Raw genomic sequence first — 22828 nt, 5'->3', positions numbered from 1 at the left:
CCGACTTGATATGAATACGCAAAACTCTAAACCCGAAAGTTTTCGTTAGGTCAAATCAAAAGTACAAACTAAGCTAACTCATCACTTAAGGGAAAATAAGCGCAAGAAAAGGTACAGACAGATGTCGCATCTCGCATATTGTAACATAGTTTGTCTGCACTTTAGTGTTACACTATGTTTTAAAATATGATAGCTATCCTTATCTATATTACTATGGACTTCTAATATAAGAGGGCTGATCAAAGTATTTTCAAACCGAATTTTGTCAATAGGAGAGCGCAAAAACAAGTATCACTTCTCAGAAGGCAAAAATTCACGTCAAAAGCAATAAAATGGTGTTGATATATAATCGATAATTGTTTTTTGCACTCTCCTATTGGTCAAAATTCGGTTTAGATGTGCTTTATTCGATTCTCACTCGTAATATTGTTATAAAATTAATATACACTTTTATTGCTTTTGGCCTGGACTGGAAATTCACTATATGGCAACACTGAACAGCACAGAAAACACGACTAATTATCTGTTAAATATTATGAGTAGATTTTTTTAATGCCTAATTAAAATATTTTGCATAAAATATGATTTTAGAAAATATGTCGCAACGTTGGCTAATTTTTATATTTATTTGTAGCATAAAAATGGTTAGCCCATACCTATTATTATTTATTCAAGAAATTATATTACGATGTCAAATACATATAAAGTGCCATTTTGGTCATGAGGCCCGGAATTATTGGCTTCTCAGGGCCCGGGATCACTTTCAGCGGCCTTGCGTGTGAGTGCACGGGGTATTATTGGTTTGTTGTTATCGAGATTATCACCTCTTTCACATTATTTTAAAACATAAAAATATATTTTTGATCACATAGGATAATTTTTCGTTTTTTAACCCAAAAATTTCTGCACGACGCCTTCACCACTGCAATTACACATCACTACTGGTCGATAAATGTAACGCCGTTTTGGAATTTTTAGTCCAACAGTACACTTGTTGGAATGAGACTTGCATCCCCATACTGAATTTCAATGGATTTCACTATCCAAATAACCAAATGAATGATAGCTGCTCTACTTTGGTTTATGTTGAAAGAGCGGTGGCCATTTTAAGCTACTACTGCGCTTTGGTGTGCACTATTAAAACTGTATTTTTAAAATTGTACATAATTTAATAAATAAAATTCTGATCGTTAGTTGATGCTATTCATTCATAAATTATCATATATTCATACCATAAACACAATATCACCAATATAGATAGATAAGCCATATCATAACATATTGTAAAAATTACTAGCTTTCTATAATATAATTTACGATTAACGTTAGAAGTAAAAAACAACGCCATATTTATGTCAAATGACGGTCGTACCTCATATCGCTGCCTTTGTCGCGTATACTAGGAAATTATATCACCAATATATCAAACTTGATCCGTTAATGAATATTTAATAACCTATGCCTAAAATCCTCGCATCAGGTTATATATATTTTAATCAAAATGTTTCTTTCGGATTTAGGTATAAAAATCGATTTTTTTCAATTCATCTTTATTCATATTACAGTAGTGATTCACAATATCGTTGAACATACACAAAGTGTCAATCATTCAATAGAAAATATTTACAAATTTCAATCTACGTTATATACACAGCTTTTAAAAAGTACATGAATACATTTTACATAAGACAATTAAGAAAACAAAGCCGTTGCGTGTACAAAGCATACTTGCATAAATAATTTTAAGGTTTTAATTGAAAGCGCAATTAAAAAAACATCGATACAAAATATTCACAACAGCAATTTAAACCTATGTTTATACAAAAAAAATGTCCAGTATGACAATTCTTAAAATTCTGTAAACTATTTATTCAATAATATCACTTTTTGGTTAAATTTACGTTAAATAATCTACTGAAACTATACCGATTACTTAGCTTTCTCTTTAATATAATTAATAAACAAGTTCGAATACGTCGTAAGCTCCTTAAATTCTTTATTAATATAATGAAGACATTTTTCAATTTGTTGAAAACATTACCATTTAATAACACAGTGATGGATACGAATCAGTAATTAAGAAAACTTGATAACTCTTTCAGAGAGGAGGGACCCCTGGGGTCCTCAAAGACGCCCCTATCCACTCAAATCGCCGTGATCGAACAGATCTTGGTCATAGATCGCCGCTCGTACTTGCCTTCCTCCAAAGTATCTGCCATTCAAAGCTTCTACGGCTCCTTCTGCCTCTGTTATTAACAAAATCCATATTTTCAGTGTCAATGCATTATCTAATATAACCGCTAAAAGTAATTGAATCTTACCAGCCATGGTAGTAAATTCAACAAATATTTTCACTATTATATTTGAACTATCGTCTTCGGCTGCGGGAATATCATGTTGACGTTCATTATAGATTATAACGCGACCGACAGTGCCGAACTTGCTACATTCTTCTTGGATTTCTTCTTGTAGACTTTGATCGACATCGTCAGGGCCAACCTAAAATTAAAATATATTAATGAATCATCCGGATTTAATTCCTTAAATTAAATAAATAAAAAGCTAACCATATTATTGAGGATGACAACTCTAGATTCTTTAGTTCTCATAAGACGCTGCATAACCAAGTGTCGGGCGCTCTGTCCTTTGATGCTCATATGCTCTTGCTGACTCAAAGTTTGTGGTTCTGCGCCGGCTAATAACTTCAATTGCAACTGCTCTTGTTGTCGTGCAGCTTCCATTCTTCTATGATCATAAATATATTAAAACTTGATATAAAGCAACTATTTCATCTCAATAAATGAATGACTCACTTCACGACTTCTTGACTGTTTCCATTCGTGGACGAAGAATTTGAATTTGCGACACTGACTGACATTGACGATTGTGATACTGTAGTCGATGTCATCGATGGAGGGGTAGGTAAAGCGGAAGCAACCGTCGAAGCAGTTGCAGCTCCCAAATTCGGACGTTGCTGTAACACAAACATCTTAATTAGTGCTTTTATATCGTAATTAATAATTTTATTATTACAATTAACTGCAAATACAGTAGACCCCCCAATAACACGGTAAATTGGGGACGTGCTATTTGGGTGCTCATTACTTTATGTGTGAGCGAGCTAAAGGGAGGATATCTCACCACACGTGACTGATTCGTACGTACGTATTTAAAACATTTTGTATGAGTATTTTCTAGTCTCCCAACTACACGCACCCAAATAGCACGTTCCCAATTTACCCTGTTATTGGGGGACCTACTGTAATTTACAATTGTGATATTTTTATGGAATGTCAATATAATATTATAAGTACGGAGGATTTCACTAATCGCGAAATAATATTTACATTCCGCTTACTAATAAGATAGAAAAGCTTTGTTGTATGTTAATTATTTAAATTAAAAAAATTTAAAAGTAATTCTAATAAAGTTTTTATTACTAGCCATATTTTTATTTTTGATTCTGTACATAAATTATTTTTAGGCACCATCTTGGTTTGGTTGTTGGATTTTTTTTATACTGACCCCCCAAGCAATTCAAAGTTTTGATCTGGCCCAGTTCTCAAAAAGTATGGGGCCCACAGGTCTAACTAGATATTTAGTTGGCAATAACAAAAAAAAATTTTCCGCCCCGAACCATTGTATTGGACAGAAAGGGCGATGAATTTTCCCTAGCTCTAAACTTGAATACGATAAGACACTTCTACCACTTCGCTTTTGACTTGGAACAAAGACCTAACATGCATCAAATAGAGATACACTGAATAGACTGAGACGACCCTTAGAAGCCCGAGAAAAGCAGCTGCTTTTACTTAAACTGTCCGATCTGGTCCAACTAAGCAGTACTATATATATTTTTTTATTATTTAGGTTTATTGTAATCTAAAAAAAATATGGTTCATTACTTACAGGTAGTGCTATTCCAGGAGGCGGAATTACTGGTGAGACACTGGGAAGAACGGCCATACCTGCAGCTATATAAACCATTGATTAACACCTACATTATTTTATGTCAATCATTTGTAGATTTTTTATAAATACCCGGTATCCCAGTCACTGGTAGTGATGCATTGGCAGTTGTAGTTATAGAGTTGGATAATACTATGGGTAAGTTTGCCATCGTAGGCAATCCGGCTAAACCGGCGACAGACGGAAGACCGGCAACACCTGGTAATCCCGGAATCGTTCCCACACCAGGCAATCCAGTCGGTAAGCCGGCAACACCTGGCATTCCAGAAACAGGCATACCAGTCGAGTTTGTTCCAAGTCCGACAGGTAATGAAGCAAGTCCTGTATTGAAAATAATAATGTAAATACAACATCTATATCATTATTTTCATAAAAACATACCTAAAGCCATCGCATTGCTGGCTACGGCATCCATAGCTTGTATTTTCGCAGTGGCAGCCGCGGCAGCTACCGCCGCTGCTGTTGGCATCATCGAATTAGTCGAAGGTCCCATCAAAGCGTTCGGAGGTGTTATAGCGCGACCGACCCTATAAATGCATTTAATTTAAATAAACATGCATTTTACACATTATAACCACGAAACTCACCTCAAATATTGTCCACCAAGATCGAATAGATTCATGGACGCTATAGCTTCCAGCGCCGATTGTAACGTATCATACTCTATGAATCCGTAACCTTTGTGTTTATGAGCTGATGCACCGTACGCTAACTTACAGTAAGTAATCGGACCAAAAGCTTCGAATACGCTAGAATAAAAAAACATTTTGTTAAAAATATGTACATAAAAAAAAGCAATAATGAAACGTTAAATTATTTAGGACGTTCAGATCTTATCAGCTTTTTGAATAATCATTGCCGTTGAAAGTGGAAATCTACCGGAAATCGGCGTCTCGACACAAAACGTCTCTTCCAACAATTTGATCATCACTACTTTTCATTAGAATAAAGTATTATTAAGAGAATCTTGCATACCTTTTAATATCTTCTTCGGTCAAATCGGCGTGAATACTGGCTATGTAAATCCTATTATAACTTTTGGCTTCTTCTTGAATCTCATCTATGACGGCTTGAGCTTGAGGCATATTAGACGGACGTCCGACTACTTTGATATTTCTAAAAGTATTTTATTAGCATTATATATGTATCATATATATGATAGTCATATTTGTAATTTAAAATACATACCTTCCTCCAATCATTACACCGTTCATCTGCTCGAGACTGAGTTGAGCAGCTTCAGGTATTTCGTATTCGACAAATGCGAATCCCTTATGTTTTTGGGTGACAGGATCCCAAGACATGTTTATTGATTTAATCGGACCGAACGGTAGGAACGACTGTCTAATGGTATCTTCTTTCAACTCAAACGATATGCTTCCAACGTATACTCTGTTAAAAAAATACACATAAATTAGGATCGTTCATATAGTTTGATTTTCTCAAATATTAACCCTTTTACAGTGGAATTTCGAATTAATTAATGTGTGGGGAGGCATCTATTCATACCATATTTTTTTAAATATTATGGTTCAATAAATGTAAGTGTTTTACAGCCTTAAATTATACTAAATAAACATATTAAGCTCAAATGTTTATGGCACCTTTAGGTGCCCATAAACCTTAAACCATCAACATTTAATACATAAAAATGGGAAAAAAAGTTTTATTTTCTGATTTCTTTAAATTCACAAAATACAGTTGAAAGAACCTAACCACAAATTTTGTATGGGTGCCTAGTCTCCCCTATAACGTAGTATTCCTAAAACGAAGTCCCAATCTCTATGTAGGGGGGTTGACTGTACTTTTCCGAATAATTGGGAGACAACCCAAAATTGATATAATAACCTAAATTTTATTTCATATTAGCGACTTAAAATGCATGGCGCAAGACAAACAATTAAAAAAAGATTGGTGTGGAGTTGGAGTCGGAATCGGTCGGTCGACTCCGACTCCAACTCCACAGCCCTGTTTAGAAGACAAAAATTTTTTACAAAGAGAAATATTCTTGATATGCTAATAATATTAATAGCTAATTATAGTTGACTTCTGAATTAATTTACCAATTAATAATTTCAAGCTAAAATTAAAAAAAGTATGGATGTTTAGATAATTTCAAGCAAAATCTTGACATTAAAAATTGTTAAAAAACCAAAAACTGCTACCAAAAATTATTTAATAAAAAACGCCTGCAGCGCTATAAGTATAAACATGATTTTTTTATCTTCATGTTTCATTCATTAATCTTTGTACATAAGAATTGTACATTCTGAAAAAAATTATATTTCCTTGATGATATTAATGGTTCTTCAAAGGAAAAATTGTGAAATTTTTGGATGTGCAACACTTTTTTATATAGGAGGGGGGGGGGGGGGTATTTTTACAGAGCATCCTGAGAAATATGGTCACCCTAACTATAAGGATATTTGCTAATAAAGTAGAGATTAGCTGTATGATGATCAAAGGGACAGAGTAAAAAAGTCTTGTATAAATGGGAGACAAAGCAAATTTAGGACCAATGGTGTTATTGTTTAATTCAAACTTTGGTACATTGCACAGTAACTTTCAGGTGGCCATTTGTCGGCGATCATCTGATAATTACCAAGGATAAATACAACAATAGCAATGTGTTGTTTCTAGGCGTGTCTGAAGGTTTTGTAGAGATTTAATGTTGTTATGAAATTCCGATTTCACTAGTTTTGTGAAATACAGAAGTTTTATAGCATATTAAATTCATAATCATTTCAGCTATTATAGGCACATATAGTTTTATTTATAATTTACAGTATAAAAACACTAACCGGCACATCAAAGCGAGCGCCTGTTGCCGTTGAACTTGTGTCCTCTGACTGGCCATCTGCTGTTGTTGATGCGCTAGCGTTTGCTTCATGAGTACCATCTTTATACTCTGCTCCATAGCATACTTCTTCGCTCTCGCCACACAGTCCGCTTGTTCTGAAGTAAGACGCGAAAGCGATCCACCCAGAATCGCCGGTAACGATGTGCTTTTAGCTCCCGGGCCTATAATTCGCATTAATCATTAATCATATCGTCCCGCATAGATTAAGCATATTTCAATACAAACCTGTATATACATCTCCGACTTGTTGCAGATCATAAATTGGTGTAGTAATGTAAGCCGTTGTAATCTCTCCACCTACAACAACCATGTGCAACGTTATAAAAATGTTTATATGATATCGGAGATGGTTTTTCAATGAATGAATCTAAATATAAATAAAAATACCCCATTTCATGACTTAACTTTGTCGCGTAACATATCAAAGCATTTCTACGGTTAGATTATCGGTGTCAAAGTTAAATCGTGATAATGCAACGGGCGATGCAAAATAATAATTTTAATGCAACATAGTCTTGCATGTACGAAAGTGCGTTTGTACATTTTGTTTTCCCAGTCGAGCGGCGCAGTTGGACCTTGCGATCGAAGGGAGGAGACGCGCACCTTCAGCACTCCTACCAACACAAGAGCAAAACAAAAAAGACCTAATCAATAATAACATCATGGAAACTGTTCGTATTAACCATCTTAAAATATATTTATTCATTTTGTTATATAACGGAAAAACTGTTATTTATCCTTCGGTATTGCTTTAGTTTTAACTTATTTTTTGTTCAATTAATACCGAAGAATATTTCCCAAAATTACAATGTAATATAAACCTCATTGATTGTAATTACTAAGAGATTTTTTTAGCACTAAATAATGTATTTATCATTTTTAAATATTTAAAGCAAATGGAATTAAGTAAAAGTCACTAGCATATTTTTCTATATTATTGTATTGGATATAAGTTCAATCAAGTTATTGTTCCTTGGTTGATAATTTAGCAGTCCAGAATCATTTTTCTTAAAAGTTGATCTTAATTGTTTTTTGACGAAGTTTATACTCAAGTTGCCTTTTTTTCATTGATTAAATTTTTGTTATCAAGAAATTATGAATTGATAAATTAATATTGTGTGATGGGAATCTACGTTTCGCGACGTTTATCGGTTAAAAGCGAGAGAAGAGGACGAAACGTTTTATGTAATGCAACGTTGGGATTCGTTAGACTTAAACACAGTTAACTGATTTTTAACACGTTAACACAGTTAACTAAAGAAAAATTGAATAACACACGTCTGGTTATAGTATGCTATATTTATATTATAACTGTAGAACTGGGATTTAAGTTGGAAAAATTGGTCTTAAAAATACCTGAGCATGAATCAAGTTAAATGAAAACTCATCATCTCATATGAATGCGAAAAATGGAATGAAAATCTGACAAAACAATTAATGCAATTTTCTTTGAAATAATAATCAATAGCAATAGCAATTATTATGCATTTTGATACAATGGCATAGCAAAATATTTTTTCAACTTCATTACCTTTCAAATATCTCGTAATATGTTTTTGTTTGTTCCGACTTACATTAAAAACCCATGTTACGACTTATACGCTTAATTTCATACACTCTAGATATCATTTAATTAAAAACATAATATTGGAAAGAGTTTTAGGGTGACCAACAAATCTAGTTTGTTGATAGCTATATTTAAACAAAAAAATGTTTTACGATTTGATTACAATCAAATTATGCAGTAGATACCTTGAATCATGTCAATGACAGTATTCTTAATAGATAGCAATTAAACTTTATTATGTATAAACTAGATTCGTTGGTCTACAATGAATCAAAACAATTAAATTAATAATATGTATAGTGATCTGATCTACCAACTTTTTTTATATTATATGATTATTTAATTTCTATACACGTAAACATTACATATTATGTATGAAGCTTTTCTTCACAAATATACACATATGTACGCACATACACACAACCTATAAGCACGCATATACGCATGGAGAAAAGATCGTAAAAATACGCAACTACATCCTGAAACAAAAAGCAAAAGAATATTAAATCTATATTGTTTTAATACATAAGTTGGCCAATCCTGAAACAGAAAGCAAAAAACAGAGATAATGTCGTTTTCTGGAAAAAGAAAAGACGGGTGTAGTCGTTTTGATCTCGGCTAATCTCAGCGCGTCGGCCTTTCAAGATACGCACAGCCCAGAAGGAACAGGCATAGATTATACAAGACTGAAAGCATTAAATAATAAAACATTACGTTTGTCGACACCTTTAAAACCTAACTCGTTACTTTTCTACGTATCTTTATCGTATCGCACAATTTGACACGATAAAGATTACGCATCGAATTAATAACAACATTTATACACAGTTAGTTCTTGAACAATCTTACTATTTAAGCAAAACGTTTCCGTATCAATGGAAGGTGTGTAAGTGCGTGCGTATTTTTTTAAAATTATTACAATCACAGTGGTTCTTGTTACACCTACATCCTCGTGTCGTTCGTACGCCGTCTGGGTCGCCCGACGTCAGCCACTGGAACATCGCAAGCAGACCACAAATACCTCTATTAGAAGTTTTGTATACTCAAATATTCAAAGTTCTACCCGTAAACTATTCGACAACGATCTTTGCACATTTTCTCCGCGTACTTATTTTAAATCGACAAAAATGTTAATAACTTAAGTTATAAAACTGATTTTTAGAACTCAAACGCTTACGTTTACGCTATGATATTACTTTATGTACACTAAAAAAAGAGAAGGGAAGTGAAATATAAGTTTTAAGCGACTTGCCTTCCGTCAGCGGTGCTGTCGAAGAATCCGGCAGAGGAGGTGGTTCAGTAGGCAACGGAGCTATCGGTGCAGAATCAGATGCGACCTATAGTAATATATAAACATGTGTTATTGTAATGGTACATTAATTAAACTATTTATCTCATTTAAGAATCTAATTCAGATATATCATTGATCTCGAACAAGACTATCCCAAACATATGAGTTTTTATTTCACATGTGGAATTCAAAACACCTCTCTTTTATTCTGCAAATTAGCAGCAATGTTACATATACAATAATTTAACCACTAAAATATGTTTCAAGTTGTTCAAAAACCGATATTATTTTCTTATCTCTTTTTTGAGTAAATAATAAATATATAATAGGAAAATAAAAAATATTTTTTTTAGAACATTTACTAAAATAAAAAAACGTTCTTTCAGAAGACAATTTAAATGAGCAATATATAAAATAATTATTCCATAAAACGAATTGTTTGAGCATTACTGTTGGTCAGATTAGGTGCGAGCGAGCATTGAATAGAACAGTGAACACCCCATGAATAACTCTGCAATGAATCCTTTTCCAAAGATTTACCTTACATATTTGCACAAAGAATTCGTTTTATGGAACAAAGTATTTATTTAAATACGCATATCTCTAAAAATAATTCCCTGCTCAATTGCTCCGGTTTTTTAATAATATAATAATAATAAAATTTAACGATAAAAATAATGATTCATAAGCAATAACACTATTGCGAACTGAAAAAAATTATTATGACCATCTATCAAAATAATTCTTACCATTTAATATAAATTCTAAACATAATCTTATTAAAATTCTAACCCAAAAAATACGAGCTTAACTAATTGTATGACTTTAAAACTTCCGATATTTGATTTACAATGCCAAAGAGCTAAAACTGGTCAAAAACGTTGGTGCATATCCAGATTTCACATTTTATAGATTGATAATGTTACTACGCTATTTTTGATCATTGGAAACCTAATCAAATGAAAAGTTGTCGAAATGTTTAAACGATTAATAATCTGTTGGCGAGATTTCCAAATCAGTGAGTCAATATTTCATCAATTTATTTTTAAACTAAAATGGTTTCGCTAGGTTTAAAAATGCGTATTTTCAGTTATAATGGTTAACTATAACATACATTTTTCATCAGACATTACAATATAACATTCGAGTATAGGCGATTTTTTTGTTCTATTTAAATTTGTGCGGCACCCATTTTTCAAGCATTTTTATTTTCCTAGTTGGTAAATGGTTCAAAACTTGGATTGCTATTTCAAAATTAACAATAAAACTGAATGCAATATTACAAAACACGCATTTTCAAAATAATTGAATTAAAAAAATGAAGTTAAAATTAAAAATATATGTATATATTAAACGTAAAGGAAATTGTGAATTTATTTTATATACACTCTTCATTTGTAAGAATGTAGAAGATATAGTTAGATTATAATATAAATTAAAAAGGTTTTTCTGAAAATTAAGATATAACCAAAAATATATGCAAATCTCGGTCAGTACTGACCTACGTCAATTCTGAGCATAGTTTAGGTTGAGAATTGTTCTGGAAAACGTTGCATTTTCAATGATAATTTGAACGTCTTTAATAGGTCATATTTACAGTTTACGTGGGATATTAGACTAGGAATAACTCACAGAATCGCTGGCACCGTTCATGTTGGCAAAAAAGAAGCGGGCGGAGTCAAACGACAGCAGCGCGCAGCGTTCCGCTACACAATGTTGCCACTGAAAAAAACATATCGCCCACTTCAAATTAAATAATTCATTATAAATAGATTAATAAAAAAATATTTCGACACAAAACGTATTGAAACATAATAAATAAATATTTATTTTTAACACATATTCTAGAATATTTTTACACATTTATCATAATATTACTATTGTGTGGACCTTTGTATTTATTCGTTCATTAGGGCTAAAACTTGACGGCACTCTGGTAACACTAACGTGACAGTGGTAGAGGGCAGAACATTATATTGGTGGACCTCGACAGGAAGATAACGGCCAATCACTCGCATATATTATCATGTAACATATTGTAAACTATTATAATATTATAAATTCCTAATAAAAATACTAATGCAGCGGCTCAATGTGTGTGTAATTGCCACCCACCACTATCAGTCAACCAAATTAATATTACTTAAAAAGATTGGCCAGAAGCAAACCATATACAAACATATACACCAGGGCAGCTCAACCTTTTAGTAGTGGCGATCTACTTCTTTGTATAAAAAAATTAACTAATCATATTTTTATGAGCTTACAAATATAAAATTCTTAATAAACCCTATATGAAAATATAAATAGGACCCCTAGAATTTTATTTTGTTATCTTTGGATTATATCTATATTAGAGTTGCTTGCTGAACCCCATAGTTGTATCCCATACATACATATCGGTTTTATGATGACAACTGAGGGTTTCTCCCTAGTAGCCAATAGAATTTTTTTGTAGGTACATCCTAATTGGTTGTGTTTGGTCTTCATTTACGAACAGTGGAATATTAACTTTGGCATTTTGCTCTTTACGTTGCGTGATGGCACCGTGAGTTGCGTTTTGTGTAGCGACTGTGACATAAGAGACAACTTGATCTATTTATTCTTCCGTATTTAATGATATATTAAATCCTCTACTAGACATCTAAATTTGTTCCAATTCGTTTTTACACTTACACTTGCAAGGGTCACTGTCAGTATTACTAATGGGTCAGTATTACTGATAAGTGATGAAAGCCTTTTGCGTTTTGGAAGACTGTATATATTATACTACAACTTGTACCAATTGTTAAAAGTGATAAATATTATATTTTGAAATTTCCGAAATTAGTGTAAAAGTGGGCGAATAGATATCAATTTCACAACGACGTTTGACGAGATAGCATTTAAAAATGAAGATGAAAGGTCGACGCGAAATAATCGTTATCTGGCGATAAGCGTCGTACGAGCGGCAACGTCCGCGTTGCAAGCTGCCGCGGAAACGCATTCCGACGGAAGCTCGCCTGCGATTGGTCGAGCGGCGGCGGCGTCTGCGTTTCTCGCGCAGCTCGCGACCGCCTGCGGTCCGTCAGCGAGGCGCTGCGCTGGGTGGCTGAGCTGTATGCTGGGGCCGGGAGCCCGGAGCGCGGAGTCTGTGCTGCGTCATGTGCGCGGTCGACAGGTCAATATGCATTCCCATTACTCGTTTCGAAGCGAATGCGCTCAGATTAAATTGCATTAATCTCAGCATTAATTGCTTTGCGAGTCGACGTCATTGCTTTTGGAGGCGGTGTTTGACATCTCTGATCTTACTTCTTTTTTATATAAATTTCACTTGGCTACCAGTTTCAGTCTATTAGATATCAGCGATTCAAATGTAAAATCGTTACTTGCGGCATTGCATAAAAATAATCATTTTACTTATTTATTATTAACACCTTACTACTTCAAAAATGTCATTTACAATTGTATATAAATAAAAAAAACTACTACTATTAGATTCTCGTTGGAAAAATACTCATTTACAAACATGCCAACTTGATATTGAACGGCTGTCCACAATCTTTTAAAAGTTTTTTAATTCTAGTGAATTTATTACGATGTCAAATAAATAAAAAAAAACTTTAATCTTGAATTGTTTTATTGATAATAGACTCATTACGGCACTCATAATTAAACGATGTTTATTACAATATATCATTTTTTTTTAATTGCAGATTTTGAACGCTAAAGAATAATGAACAAGCAGAGTTTTGATCAATAAACATTAAAAAATGTTACTAAATAATACTGCATTTATATTATGCATTCTATTCAATATAATCTACGTCTCGGCGAAATCCATACCCAAAAACGACGATAAAATAATATCGCAATCTCACAACTTGGTCGGCGATATCGTTTCCCCGTACAACTCTGGAGAAGGAAAAACAGACGAAGAAACATACTTAGCTAAATCCAAAAAGAAAAAGAGCAACGATAATGGCAACTCGCAAGTCACCACAAACGCCAAGCAGATATGCGTTTACAAATATCACACGGAACAAAAAGTTCGCGCTTTGACTGATGGAGCTAGTTATGACGGCGACGACGAACTGGATTACGAGGAATACGGTTCGTTATCTTGAACATATAATACTGTGATCGATGCTTTATAACATGATTTTGGTTTACAGTCGACAGAGAACCGATTTTGACCAACGAAACTGTACCGGAGATCGGCACTATTCAAGTGGAACACTGTGCGCCTCACACTGATTTTTGCTATGCGTTTTGGGTCGAGGATCATAATGGGCAAATCACTATTCTTGGACAAGGTGACTTTAATGACCCAAATATATTCACTATTTTACATAACAATTTATTTATGTTGTGTGTGCGGTAAACATTTTTCAATATTGTTTTTCTACTATAGATAACAGAAAGAAGTTAGAACTGTATATAAATAATGCGAATATGGAAAATGTTAAATGCAAAAAATCTATGCTGCGGTGTAAGCCGGTGCATTACATGGTGAAGCATATTTTTAATTGCTTAATTTTATCAATAACTATTTTTAAAATACAACATAGACGATTACAGTTTAATTTTATAATATCTAAAGATTTCATATTACACTTATGTACAAACCGTCAAATATGATCAATGCTCTATTATCTATGTTTATTTTCGTAATTCAAAGGTTGTTGGGAATCGTCCGATAAGCAAAACGTGTGCGGCAGCTCTGAGTGTCGCACTGATAGGTCGTCTCCTCGATCCAATAGACCGACGAAATTCTGCTGTTGCAAATCTTCTCTTTGCAATGCATCTCCCGTGTCTTTTTCTTCGTCGTCGAACTCGACGGGTATTTAACCATAATTAAAATTCTTTATCAAATGTACGGTTGATCGTCAATCATGTTATTTTTCTAGTTATATCTGCGACAGACATTGCAGCTAATCCTTCGGTTGATAATTTCCCATTGGGATACGGAAACATTGTGACTATCGTCGGTGCTTGCCTTACTGGATTGCTCATGTTCATAGTGGCCTTCAAGATTTTCAAATACACAGTGAAAGGGAAGCAATTGAGTGTTGAAAGTAAGTCTTATGTTAACACGTTACTACTGGGGTCTGCTGCTTATTATTCAAATGCTGATGAAAATACATTAACCAGTGGTTTCTAAAATTATATGATATAAAGCTGAAAAAATTGCTTCCAATAGTTCATCTAAAGCCAATTTGTTGGCTTCACAAATGTAAAACATTTTTTAAAAAAATTTGAAGTTGAACCCAAAAATTAACTATTTGTCTAGCTTAGATAAGGAGCCAAATGTATTGCATTTATGAAGCCAAATAATTGGCTCTAGTTTGGCTATATGAAGCCAATTTTTTGGCTTCGGTACATTTTAAAATATTATTAGATTAACTTTATGTAATACAAGTTTTAACACAATATCTTAGCTCGCGATCCTGGAAACAATATCGAAACAGGAGGACCAGGATTCTCTTGCAGTACCACTTGTGTCGATAATCTAAAACTTCACGATAATATTGGTAATTAATTTATTAATTTATTACAAATTTATATTACTAATACTAACAATAATAAAATTTATAGGTTCCGGAAAGTATGCTAAGGTGTGGCGAGGATCACTCGGCGCTATGCCTGTAGCCGTCAAAGCCCTACCTTCGTCTCAGTTTGCATTATGGGCTCGCGAAAGAGATCTTTACTGCATGCCTCACATGAAGCACTCGAATCTATTACAATATTTAGGCTGTGACACTAGGCCGACGTTTGAAGGCCCACCCGAACATCTTCTGGTGCTGCAGTTAGCTCCGCTAGGATCTTTGAGGAGTTATTTAATAGATCACACCCTCGACTGGGAGACTTACACAAACATGGCGCTGGGTGTGGCATCGGCTTTAGCTCATCTGCATACGCATATTGATAAAGATGGTATGTATAACATTTGATTGTATTGTATATATATATAATTTTTAATTAACTATGATAATAAATTTCAGGTCAATATAAACCGTGTATCGTTCACCGAGACATAAACTCGACCAACATCATGGTAAGAGCTGATTTGAGTTGTTGCATCGGAGATCTCGGTTTGGCCATGCCGCTACCCGATAACAAATCGCAAGTTTTGCAGCCCAATTATAGGATTCAAGAAGTGTGTTATTTTTTTCCCAATATATATCCAGATAGATTTGTAGTATGACATGAAATTTTGTTTCTCTAGGCTGGTACTTTGAGATATTTAGCTCCGGAAGCATTGGAAGGTTCTTTAGATTTACGCAGATGTGCAGCGTCTTTACGTGCCGTTGATGTGTATGCATTATCGCTAGTTTTATGGGAGTTATTATCGCGTTGTATGACTTTACATCGTGCTCCTGGACCGCTTCCTTACGCTCTTCCATATGAAACTGAAGTTGGTTAGTAACCACCAGTTCAAAATTAAATTAGAAACTATGGAGGTATCATGAAATTATATTTTTAGGCAATCAACCGACTTTGGAACGGATGCAAGTTGTCGTGGCAAGACATAAATCTCGTCCTCTGTTTTCGCCACGTTTGTTAAGCGTAAGAGCCACTCGATTGGCAAGAGACACTTGTGAGGATTGCTGGGATCATGATGCTGAAGCTAGGTATTATTTTCCACTTGTCTCACTTCATTTAAAATAATATTTTATTTTATTATTGCTTAACATTTTCGCTCCTGGTCGCGCATAATCTGTGTCGATTAAATTCTATGCATGATCGTGGGCGACGATTATTCCATGTCATTTGTTGTATGAAACTTGACTATGCAAAAAAAATATAACATTGAACCTCGTTTATATTACAATATCAAATTCATAAAATATGATTAATAGTGGTGGCAGAACTTGTTAATATTGTTTTAAATATTATTGTAACATACTCGAATTTCATTTACCCTTATGTAAGTTTTCATTGTTATTTTGTAGTTTAAATCTTTGAAAGATTATTTATATTTTTATGTGTCTATATTACTTATTACTTACCAGTTTTTCTTCAACTTTTTATATTTCTGTTTTTATTATTTGCTTATATTTTCGATTATGGTTGCTCACTAAATAGTTTTTATTCAAATTAATTTATAAATGTATGTATTTTTCTACCCACTAGTGGCTCTAAACTATTTGTAAAGTTTTATTTAAATCATCATATTTTCAATATTCGCTAATAGAAAAATATATTTTTATTTAAAACTTCCAAATAACAACACAGTATGTACAATAACTCAAATTTATTTATATTTGTATATACAGTCAGTTTTCGAGTTACGATGGGGTTCCGTTCCACCACCTTGGTCGTAACTCGAAAAGGTCGTAAGTCGAAAATCATACAAAAAATAATTAAAAACAATGCATACATGCGAAATACAAAAACCACTTTTATTGCTGACTTCAAGTTGTTAACTAAATACTTTTTAGCAAATATCTACATAAATAATTTATTTATAAGAATTGATCTAGAGTATTTTTTCATCTGTGCTACTGATATCCATTGTTAATTCTTGAGATTTTTCAGCGAGTGCAGTGATAGTGCTTGTTTTTCTTAAAAAAAGTCCAGGTTTGTTTGTACAGTTTTTTGTTTCTTTTCTCTGTAAATGTCATAATAACACGCAAGTGCTTGCTGAATAAAGCCGTGTACCCTCGAAGATCTATCGATGTCTTTGTCCATATTTTCAAATTTTTTAATAGCATCATTGATTTGGCTAAAAGCTGCAGCCATGTCATTTAACACAAATTTTTTTGGTGGTTCTTCGAGTTCATCTAATTCTTTTAGCTCCATTACATTTTATTCTGCAACTCGTTGTTCCTCAATCTCAATCAAATCTTGGTTTGTGAGTTCCTCAACATCATTTTCCAAAAGATGAATTACATCTTCATTATCAACTTCCAGATTAAGTTGTTGAGCACATTTTACAATAATATTTGCTATCTCATCTATTTCCCCTTCTTTATTAAAATACATATTGTCATTATATCTTTTTAAGAGTTTGTTCCATATGCCGTTCATACAATTCGTCGTTACTTTGGACCATCCTTTTGAGATATTGTTTATTGCATGAAAGATGTTGTAATTTTTCCAAAATTCTCTCAATGTCTGATGTTTGTCTGTTCCTGCAATTGCTTGGGCAAAAGTGATTCTTAAATAATGGACTTTGAAGTTAGCAATACCCCCTTAATCCATCGGCTGTAGAATGCTGGTGGTGTTTGGAGGTAAATAAACCACTTTTATATTTGGATGTGATTCCCCTAAGTGTGGAGGATGGCCTGGAGCATTGTCAAGAATAAATAAAGGCTATGTCGTTTTCATCACAGTTATTCTTTACTTCTGGAATGAAACAGTTATCAAACCAGTCTTGAAATTATGTATATGACATAAAAAAAAAATTTTTTTTACAACTTTTTTTTTCGTCGTAACTCCGAATGTCCACAAAACTCCGAAAAAATATGTCCACAAAATTCGTGTCCAGAAAAATCACCCAACCACAAACACCATATAAGATCCACATAAAAACAGCAGCAGGGCCTCTTAGAGATCATATTATTTAACACTAGATTTACGGGTGTCATTAAAAATAGGTATATAGTAACCAAATTTTCAAAAATAAGAAGTTTCCAAAAATAAAAATAAAGTGTTAATATATTTGCATTGCTCAAATATAAAAGTCGTAAAAAAACAAAAACAAAAATACTGTCGGATACAAATCAAATCAGAATATAAATAAAAAACCTGTCAGTTTGATGGATTTCGTAAATTTTGGGTTAACTCATGCCCTAGTTAACCCAAAATTTTTATTTTGTGAATTATCGTCTCAAAAATCAGCAAATTTCTCGAAAAAATTATCGTAGCCTTTTTTTTGTTAAAAATTAAATTTGTACGAATATTTTTAAATGTTTTACAATGGAATAGGAAAGGGTGAGTCCGTGCAAGAAGTATTGTGGTCAAATATTTAAACTCACCTAACATTATAAATTAATAATTAGATATTTAAATATTATTTAAAATACATTCAAAGTTATCACTGTTTTTTTTTAAAAAAAACTTATACTAAAAAAATAATTTAATTATGAAGATCGAATTCTTACAATATTCATAAAAATAAATATTTAACTTCACAGAATTAAGACGAGTGTGATAGCTTCCAAAAAAATCCAAAATATTTTGCAGAACGCAGTTTGAGAACAAACGGAATTTTATAAACAAAAACTAATGATGTATTTCATGAAAACAATTTAATTAATTAATATTGTTATATTTTATAAAATTATACAGTATGTTATTATATGTAAATCAATATAAAATTAATTAGTAAATATTTAATATTTTAGCGTTCTTCATAGATATATCTGTTTCTTATGCTTTTTTTAAATAATACAGATTGACTGCTGTTTGTGTCGTTGAGCGATTGACCGAACTCAAAAATATGAAGCCTGCATCATCGCCTACAATAAATAGTAATAATCTAAGGCCACCTTCACAAAATCAAGGTATAGTTAAATTTTGTTTTAAAATAATTATTGCTTATAAAAAATATTTTACATGCCATTACAGATGGAGGTACTAATTGGCATAGTCCTGGGTCATGCGAAGATAAAAACTCCAATGTAACATCTAACTTAATAGACTTTCAAGCTAATATTCTAAATAAAATGCCTTTACAACCACATCAAGGTAGAAATCCTTGCTTGGAGCGTAATCTAGTTGTGGTCAGTGAAAACGAATCAGAAAAAATGATCGATAAGTCATTTAAAGATATGCCTCAGAACGTTTCGTTGTCTTTATCAAATCACGGTTCGAACAATTATATCAGACCCGAACAAGTAAATCCTGAACAGAGTATCAGAAATTTACCGCAAGACTTCTCTAGAATTGAAGAACAAACCATACCTAGAAACGCCAATAGGGCTGCTAATCAAAACGTTAACTTGCAAACCAATCATAATGATAATTTAAGCGACGATCAACTACTGAGTGACTTCCGTCAATTGACAAGACCCGTAACACCAATCGGTTACGTTCAAAACGACGTGAGCGGCGATTTGAACGGAATCGTTCAATCGCACAGCGAAAATCCTTACGGATATCCAGCAAAACGCAGTAATATTAAGCAAGACGTAAGTCAACCTCGTTGGAGTAGCAAGCGCTTCAAAGATTTTTTCGGCTCCAAGATATTCAAGAGGAAAAACTCTCAAAGTAAACCTGTGCCTTTAGAAACTGAAGTCAATCTCGTCTTGTCCAATGGAAAGCCGATCAATAACGGATTGATTGACTCGAACGGAAGATTTAAAACTTCCATCATAGAAGCTAATAAGTTGAATAGAGACGACTCGGTCAGAAATAACGATAGGCCGTCGAGTTTACCGGGCCTCGATTCCGTCGCTTCTAACGATACCGATATGACTGATTTGTCGGTGAAGGAGAGTAATATTAGAGTTGATCTGAATCAGATAAAGTTGCAAAACGATAGGATTCACAATGAAAATACAACTTGTACGCTATCACCGCCGAATCGTACAGTTCCTCAATGTAGCGTTTCCGGTTTTAGAGAATTACCGAATAACGCATCCACGTCTAAGCAAAACAATCAAGTGTTTGCCGTGATCGTTCCGAAGACGTCTTCTAATAATTCTGAAAGAAATTCTCTAATAAGAGATAAAAATCTCGATGCAAATTATCATACTAATAAATTGTACACTAATGATATAACTACTAATAAGATATTCAAGATCGACGATAAGTTGCTCATGTCTGATGATAAAAAAAATAATGTGACGATTCCGAAACGATATAGTTGCGACAGTAATATTTTATCCGAAAGGGACAGTGTTCGTAATCAGTATAATAGATCTTCATATAGCGGAGAGTATGAAACTGCAAATGTTAATGAAGTCGACTATTCTAGTAACAGTGAAGATGAACATATGTTACTGTTGTCTGAAAATGGTGGTTCTAAAATAACGATGCGACAGAGATATGACGTTCCGAAGAAGAATCGTCCACTATCGGCGTCGTTGCCTTTGCAAGAGAGCGGAAGCGGTATTTCAAAGATAGCAACGGAGAGTATATCGAGCATCTGCGGTAGATACGGTGCTAAGGGTAAATACGAGAATCTACAAAATGATAATGCGATCATAAAGAATCGCAAGTTGAGTTTATCGATTTGTAAACAGAGCGACGAGGATGTCAGTATTTTGGATTTAGACGGTCCTAGTAAGCCGCCGAATACCAAAAATGACGACACGTCCAGCGGCGACGAAACGTACACTGACGAAGTCTTCGCTAAAAAGAATTCGAACAGCTTCCGGCCGTTGAGCATCAAACATAATCTATCTAGACAACATTCTTTAGAGCTGGTCAGTGAGTTGTTTTCATCGTCGGCTGATTTAACTCGACTCAAGGATCCAGCTAGTAGAATTAAGACGCCGGGAGATGTGCCTCCTTCCGTGAGGAGGATGAGAGGTAGTTTGGGCAACTCGAGAGTGAGGCGCACAGCTTCGACGAAAGGAGCTTCCAAAACTTCCTCGAACAGATTGAGTCTGTACGACGACAGAATGATGTTCGGAAATAGTTTGTAGATGGTGTGCAATAAGTGAGATATTACAATAAATCGAATATTTTTTTAACTTTGATATTTTACAAAACATGGCTGTATGTTTTTTATACATTAATGATTCGTCAGTCAGGGCCAGTATATGAACAGGTGCTGATTTTTTTATAAGTTATGTTATTTTATAAAAATGACTTTTTATTATTAAATACGGATACTTGTGCAATATATAGGACCTTGAGTTTTAAAATTTAATTTGTTTAAGATTCTATAGACCGAGTACTAAGTCATTGCGAGTAATGACCACCGATTATTTTTCTTTGTCAAATCAATCTTTAAATACGCCTTAAGAATACGTTTACCAAATGTGTTTAGTGAGCTGTTGCAGGTACTCTTGCAATCTCTGTGGGCTCTGGTGCACGATTTCGTCTTTCCTTAGCAAAGACAGCTATTACCTGTCCAATCGTGGCTTAAATATGTTATCTGACGGAGGGAAGGGGGTTCTCAGAACCATTTTTATTTAATTTGAATAATTCACGGAAATTTTCATTGGCAAGTTTAATTTCTTATCTTGTTCTGAAAAGCAATTTAGACTGCACAGAATTAAAAACTTGAAAATAAACAATTTTTTTAACTCCGTGACTTAAATGCACAAGTATTAAAACATGAACTTTGTTGAATGGCAATTTTCATAACCATCAATAGTCATATAGTGCCATGATTTGCAGATGTTGCTTTTGTGCTTGTATTTTTATTTTATAATTAATTTAAGCTCGTTTGTGATTGGTCAAAGTATATTAAAGAAGAGATAGAACGCAAACGAAACGAATAATCTCTAAGTCATTCGAGTTAGTTCATGTCCTCATAGGACGTGTGATTTATGTTATTTTTTCGCTATATATTCGCTTTTAGCCAAATATTTAAATTTAACACAGCCATTTATGTACATGCAATGTTAATTATTATATTTTAGCACAAGGTACAGTTTTGTTTTTAGTCCAAAATTTACGTTAATTCGGCAAAAAATTTAACGATCTAGTCCAATTTTGTTTTTAGATACGATTCGGCGTAGACGTCGTTTTGTTCGTTGAACACGTCTTTAAATATTTTAATATAGCAGTTAAATGATAACAGCGTTATTCGCGTTATCTTTTTTCGTTCATTGTGAGAAACGCCCATCTATATATTTACATAATGTTTCTCTTTTATTAGAACATTTCGTTACGTGCAATTTTTCAGCGCTATAAAGTTTTTATATTATGCGCGCGTATTTTTAAAATTTATTAAGTAAATCTTAGCAAATGTGATAGAATTCGGATAATGAAGAAGACAAGTCACAAACATTTAATTTTGCAATTTTTATTTTTAGGAAATTTGACTGCGAGTCAGAAATTTGTGCCTCTACGTGTATAATTTATATGATTGATAAACCGTATTGAAATTTTTATGTAGTTCAATTTTACACTATTTACTAAGTTTTTTTCGTTTATAACACTGATAATAAGTTTTAGAATACTCATATTTTTATATGATTATATTATGATGTAACAACAGCAACTTATAATTTTATACCAGTGGTAAAAATATGGT

At 33.3% G+C, this 22828-nt stretch overlaps 2 protein-coding genes across 9 annotated transcripts; one reads left to right on the top strand and one right to left on the bottom strand.

The window, feature by feature from the left end:
• Positions 1 to 1884: 1884 nt before the first annotated feature.
• hfp (Poly(U)-binding-splicing factor hfp) lies at positions 1885 to 11405 on the bottom strand. 8 transcript variants are annotated; one of them, XM_088202994.1, is made up of 16 exons: positions 11320 to 11405; positions 9649 to 9733; positions 8810 to 9388; positions 7371 to 7443; positions 7055 to 7126; positions 6771 to 6990; positions 5158 to 5361; positions 4945 to 5085; positions 4557 to 4718; positions 4351 to 4496; positions 4042 to 4290; positions 3910 to 3974; positions 2814 to 2974; positions 2568 to 2745; positions 2322 to 2499; positions 1885 to 2246 (listed from the first exon to the last, which is right to left on the bottom strand). In XM_088202994.1, exons 6-16 carry the CDS (start codon positions 6884 to 6886, stop codon positions 2137 to 2139), a joined length of 1710 nt encoding a protein of 569 aa, XP_088059120.1. In that variant the 5' UTR covers positions 6887 to 6990; positions 7055 to 7126; positions 7371 to 7443; positions 8810 to 9388; positions 9649 to 9733; positions 11320 to 11405; the 3' UTR covers positions 1885 to 2136. The 8 variants fall into 8 exon arrangements, with proteins under 8 accessions (XP_088059120.1, XP_088059124.1, XP_088059121.1 ...); XM_088202998.1 differs by having other exon boundaries at positions 2568 to 2742; XM_088202995.1 differs by having other exon boundaries at positions 9343 to 9388.
• Positions 11406 to 12611: 1206 nt separating this feature from the next.
• LOC148227724 (uncharacterized) lies at positions 12612 to 22112 on the top strand. The gene is made up of 12 exons (XM_088202991.1): positions 12612 to 12847; positions 13383 to 13779; positions 13842 to 13982; positions 14348 to 14509; positions 14577 to 14744; positions 15108 to 15200; positions 15265 to 15603; positions 15672 to 15826; positions 15896 to 16088; positions 16154 to 16301; positions 19069 to 19178; positions 19243 to 22112. The coding sequence occupies exons 2-12, from the start codon at positions 13440 to 13442 to the stop codon at positions 21264 to 21266; spliced, it is 3873 nt and encodes a 1290-aa protein (XP_088059117.1). The 5' UTR covers positions 12612 to 12847; positions 13383 to 13439; the 3' UTR covers positions 21267 to 22112.
• The last annotated feature ends 716 nt before the right edge of the window (positions 22113 to 22828 follow it).

Source organism: Plectrocnemia conspersa, unplaced genomic scaffold, assembly GCF_051122295.1.
Source record: "Plectrocnemia conspersa isolate PC_06_02 unplaced genomic scaffold, ASM5112229v1 ptg000013l, whole genome shotgun sequence".
NCBI classification, from domain to species: Eukaryota; Metazoa; Arthropoda; class Insecta; order Trichoptera; family Polycentropodidae; genus Plectrocnemia; species Plectrocnemia conspersa.
This window is presented reverse-complemented; position numbering and strand designations above follow the sequence as displayed.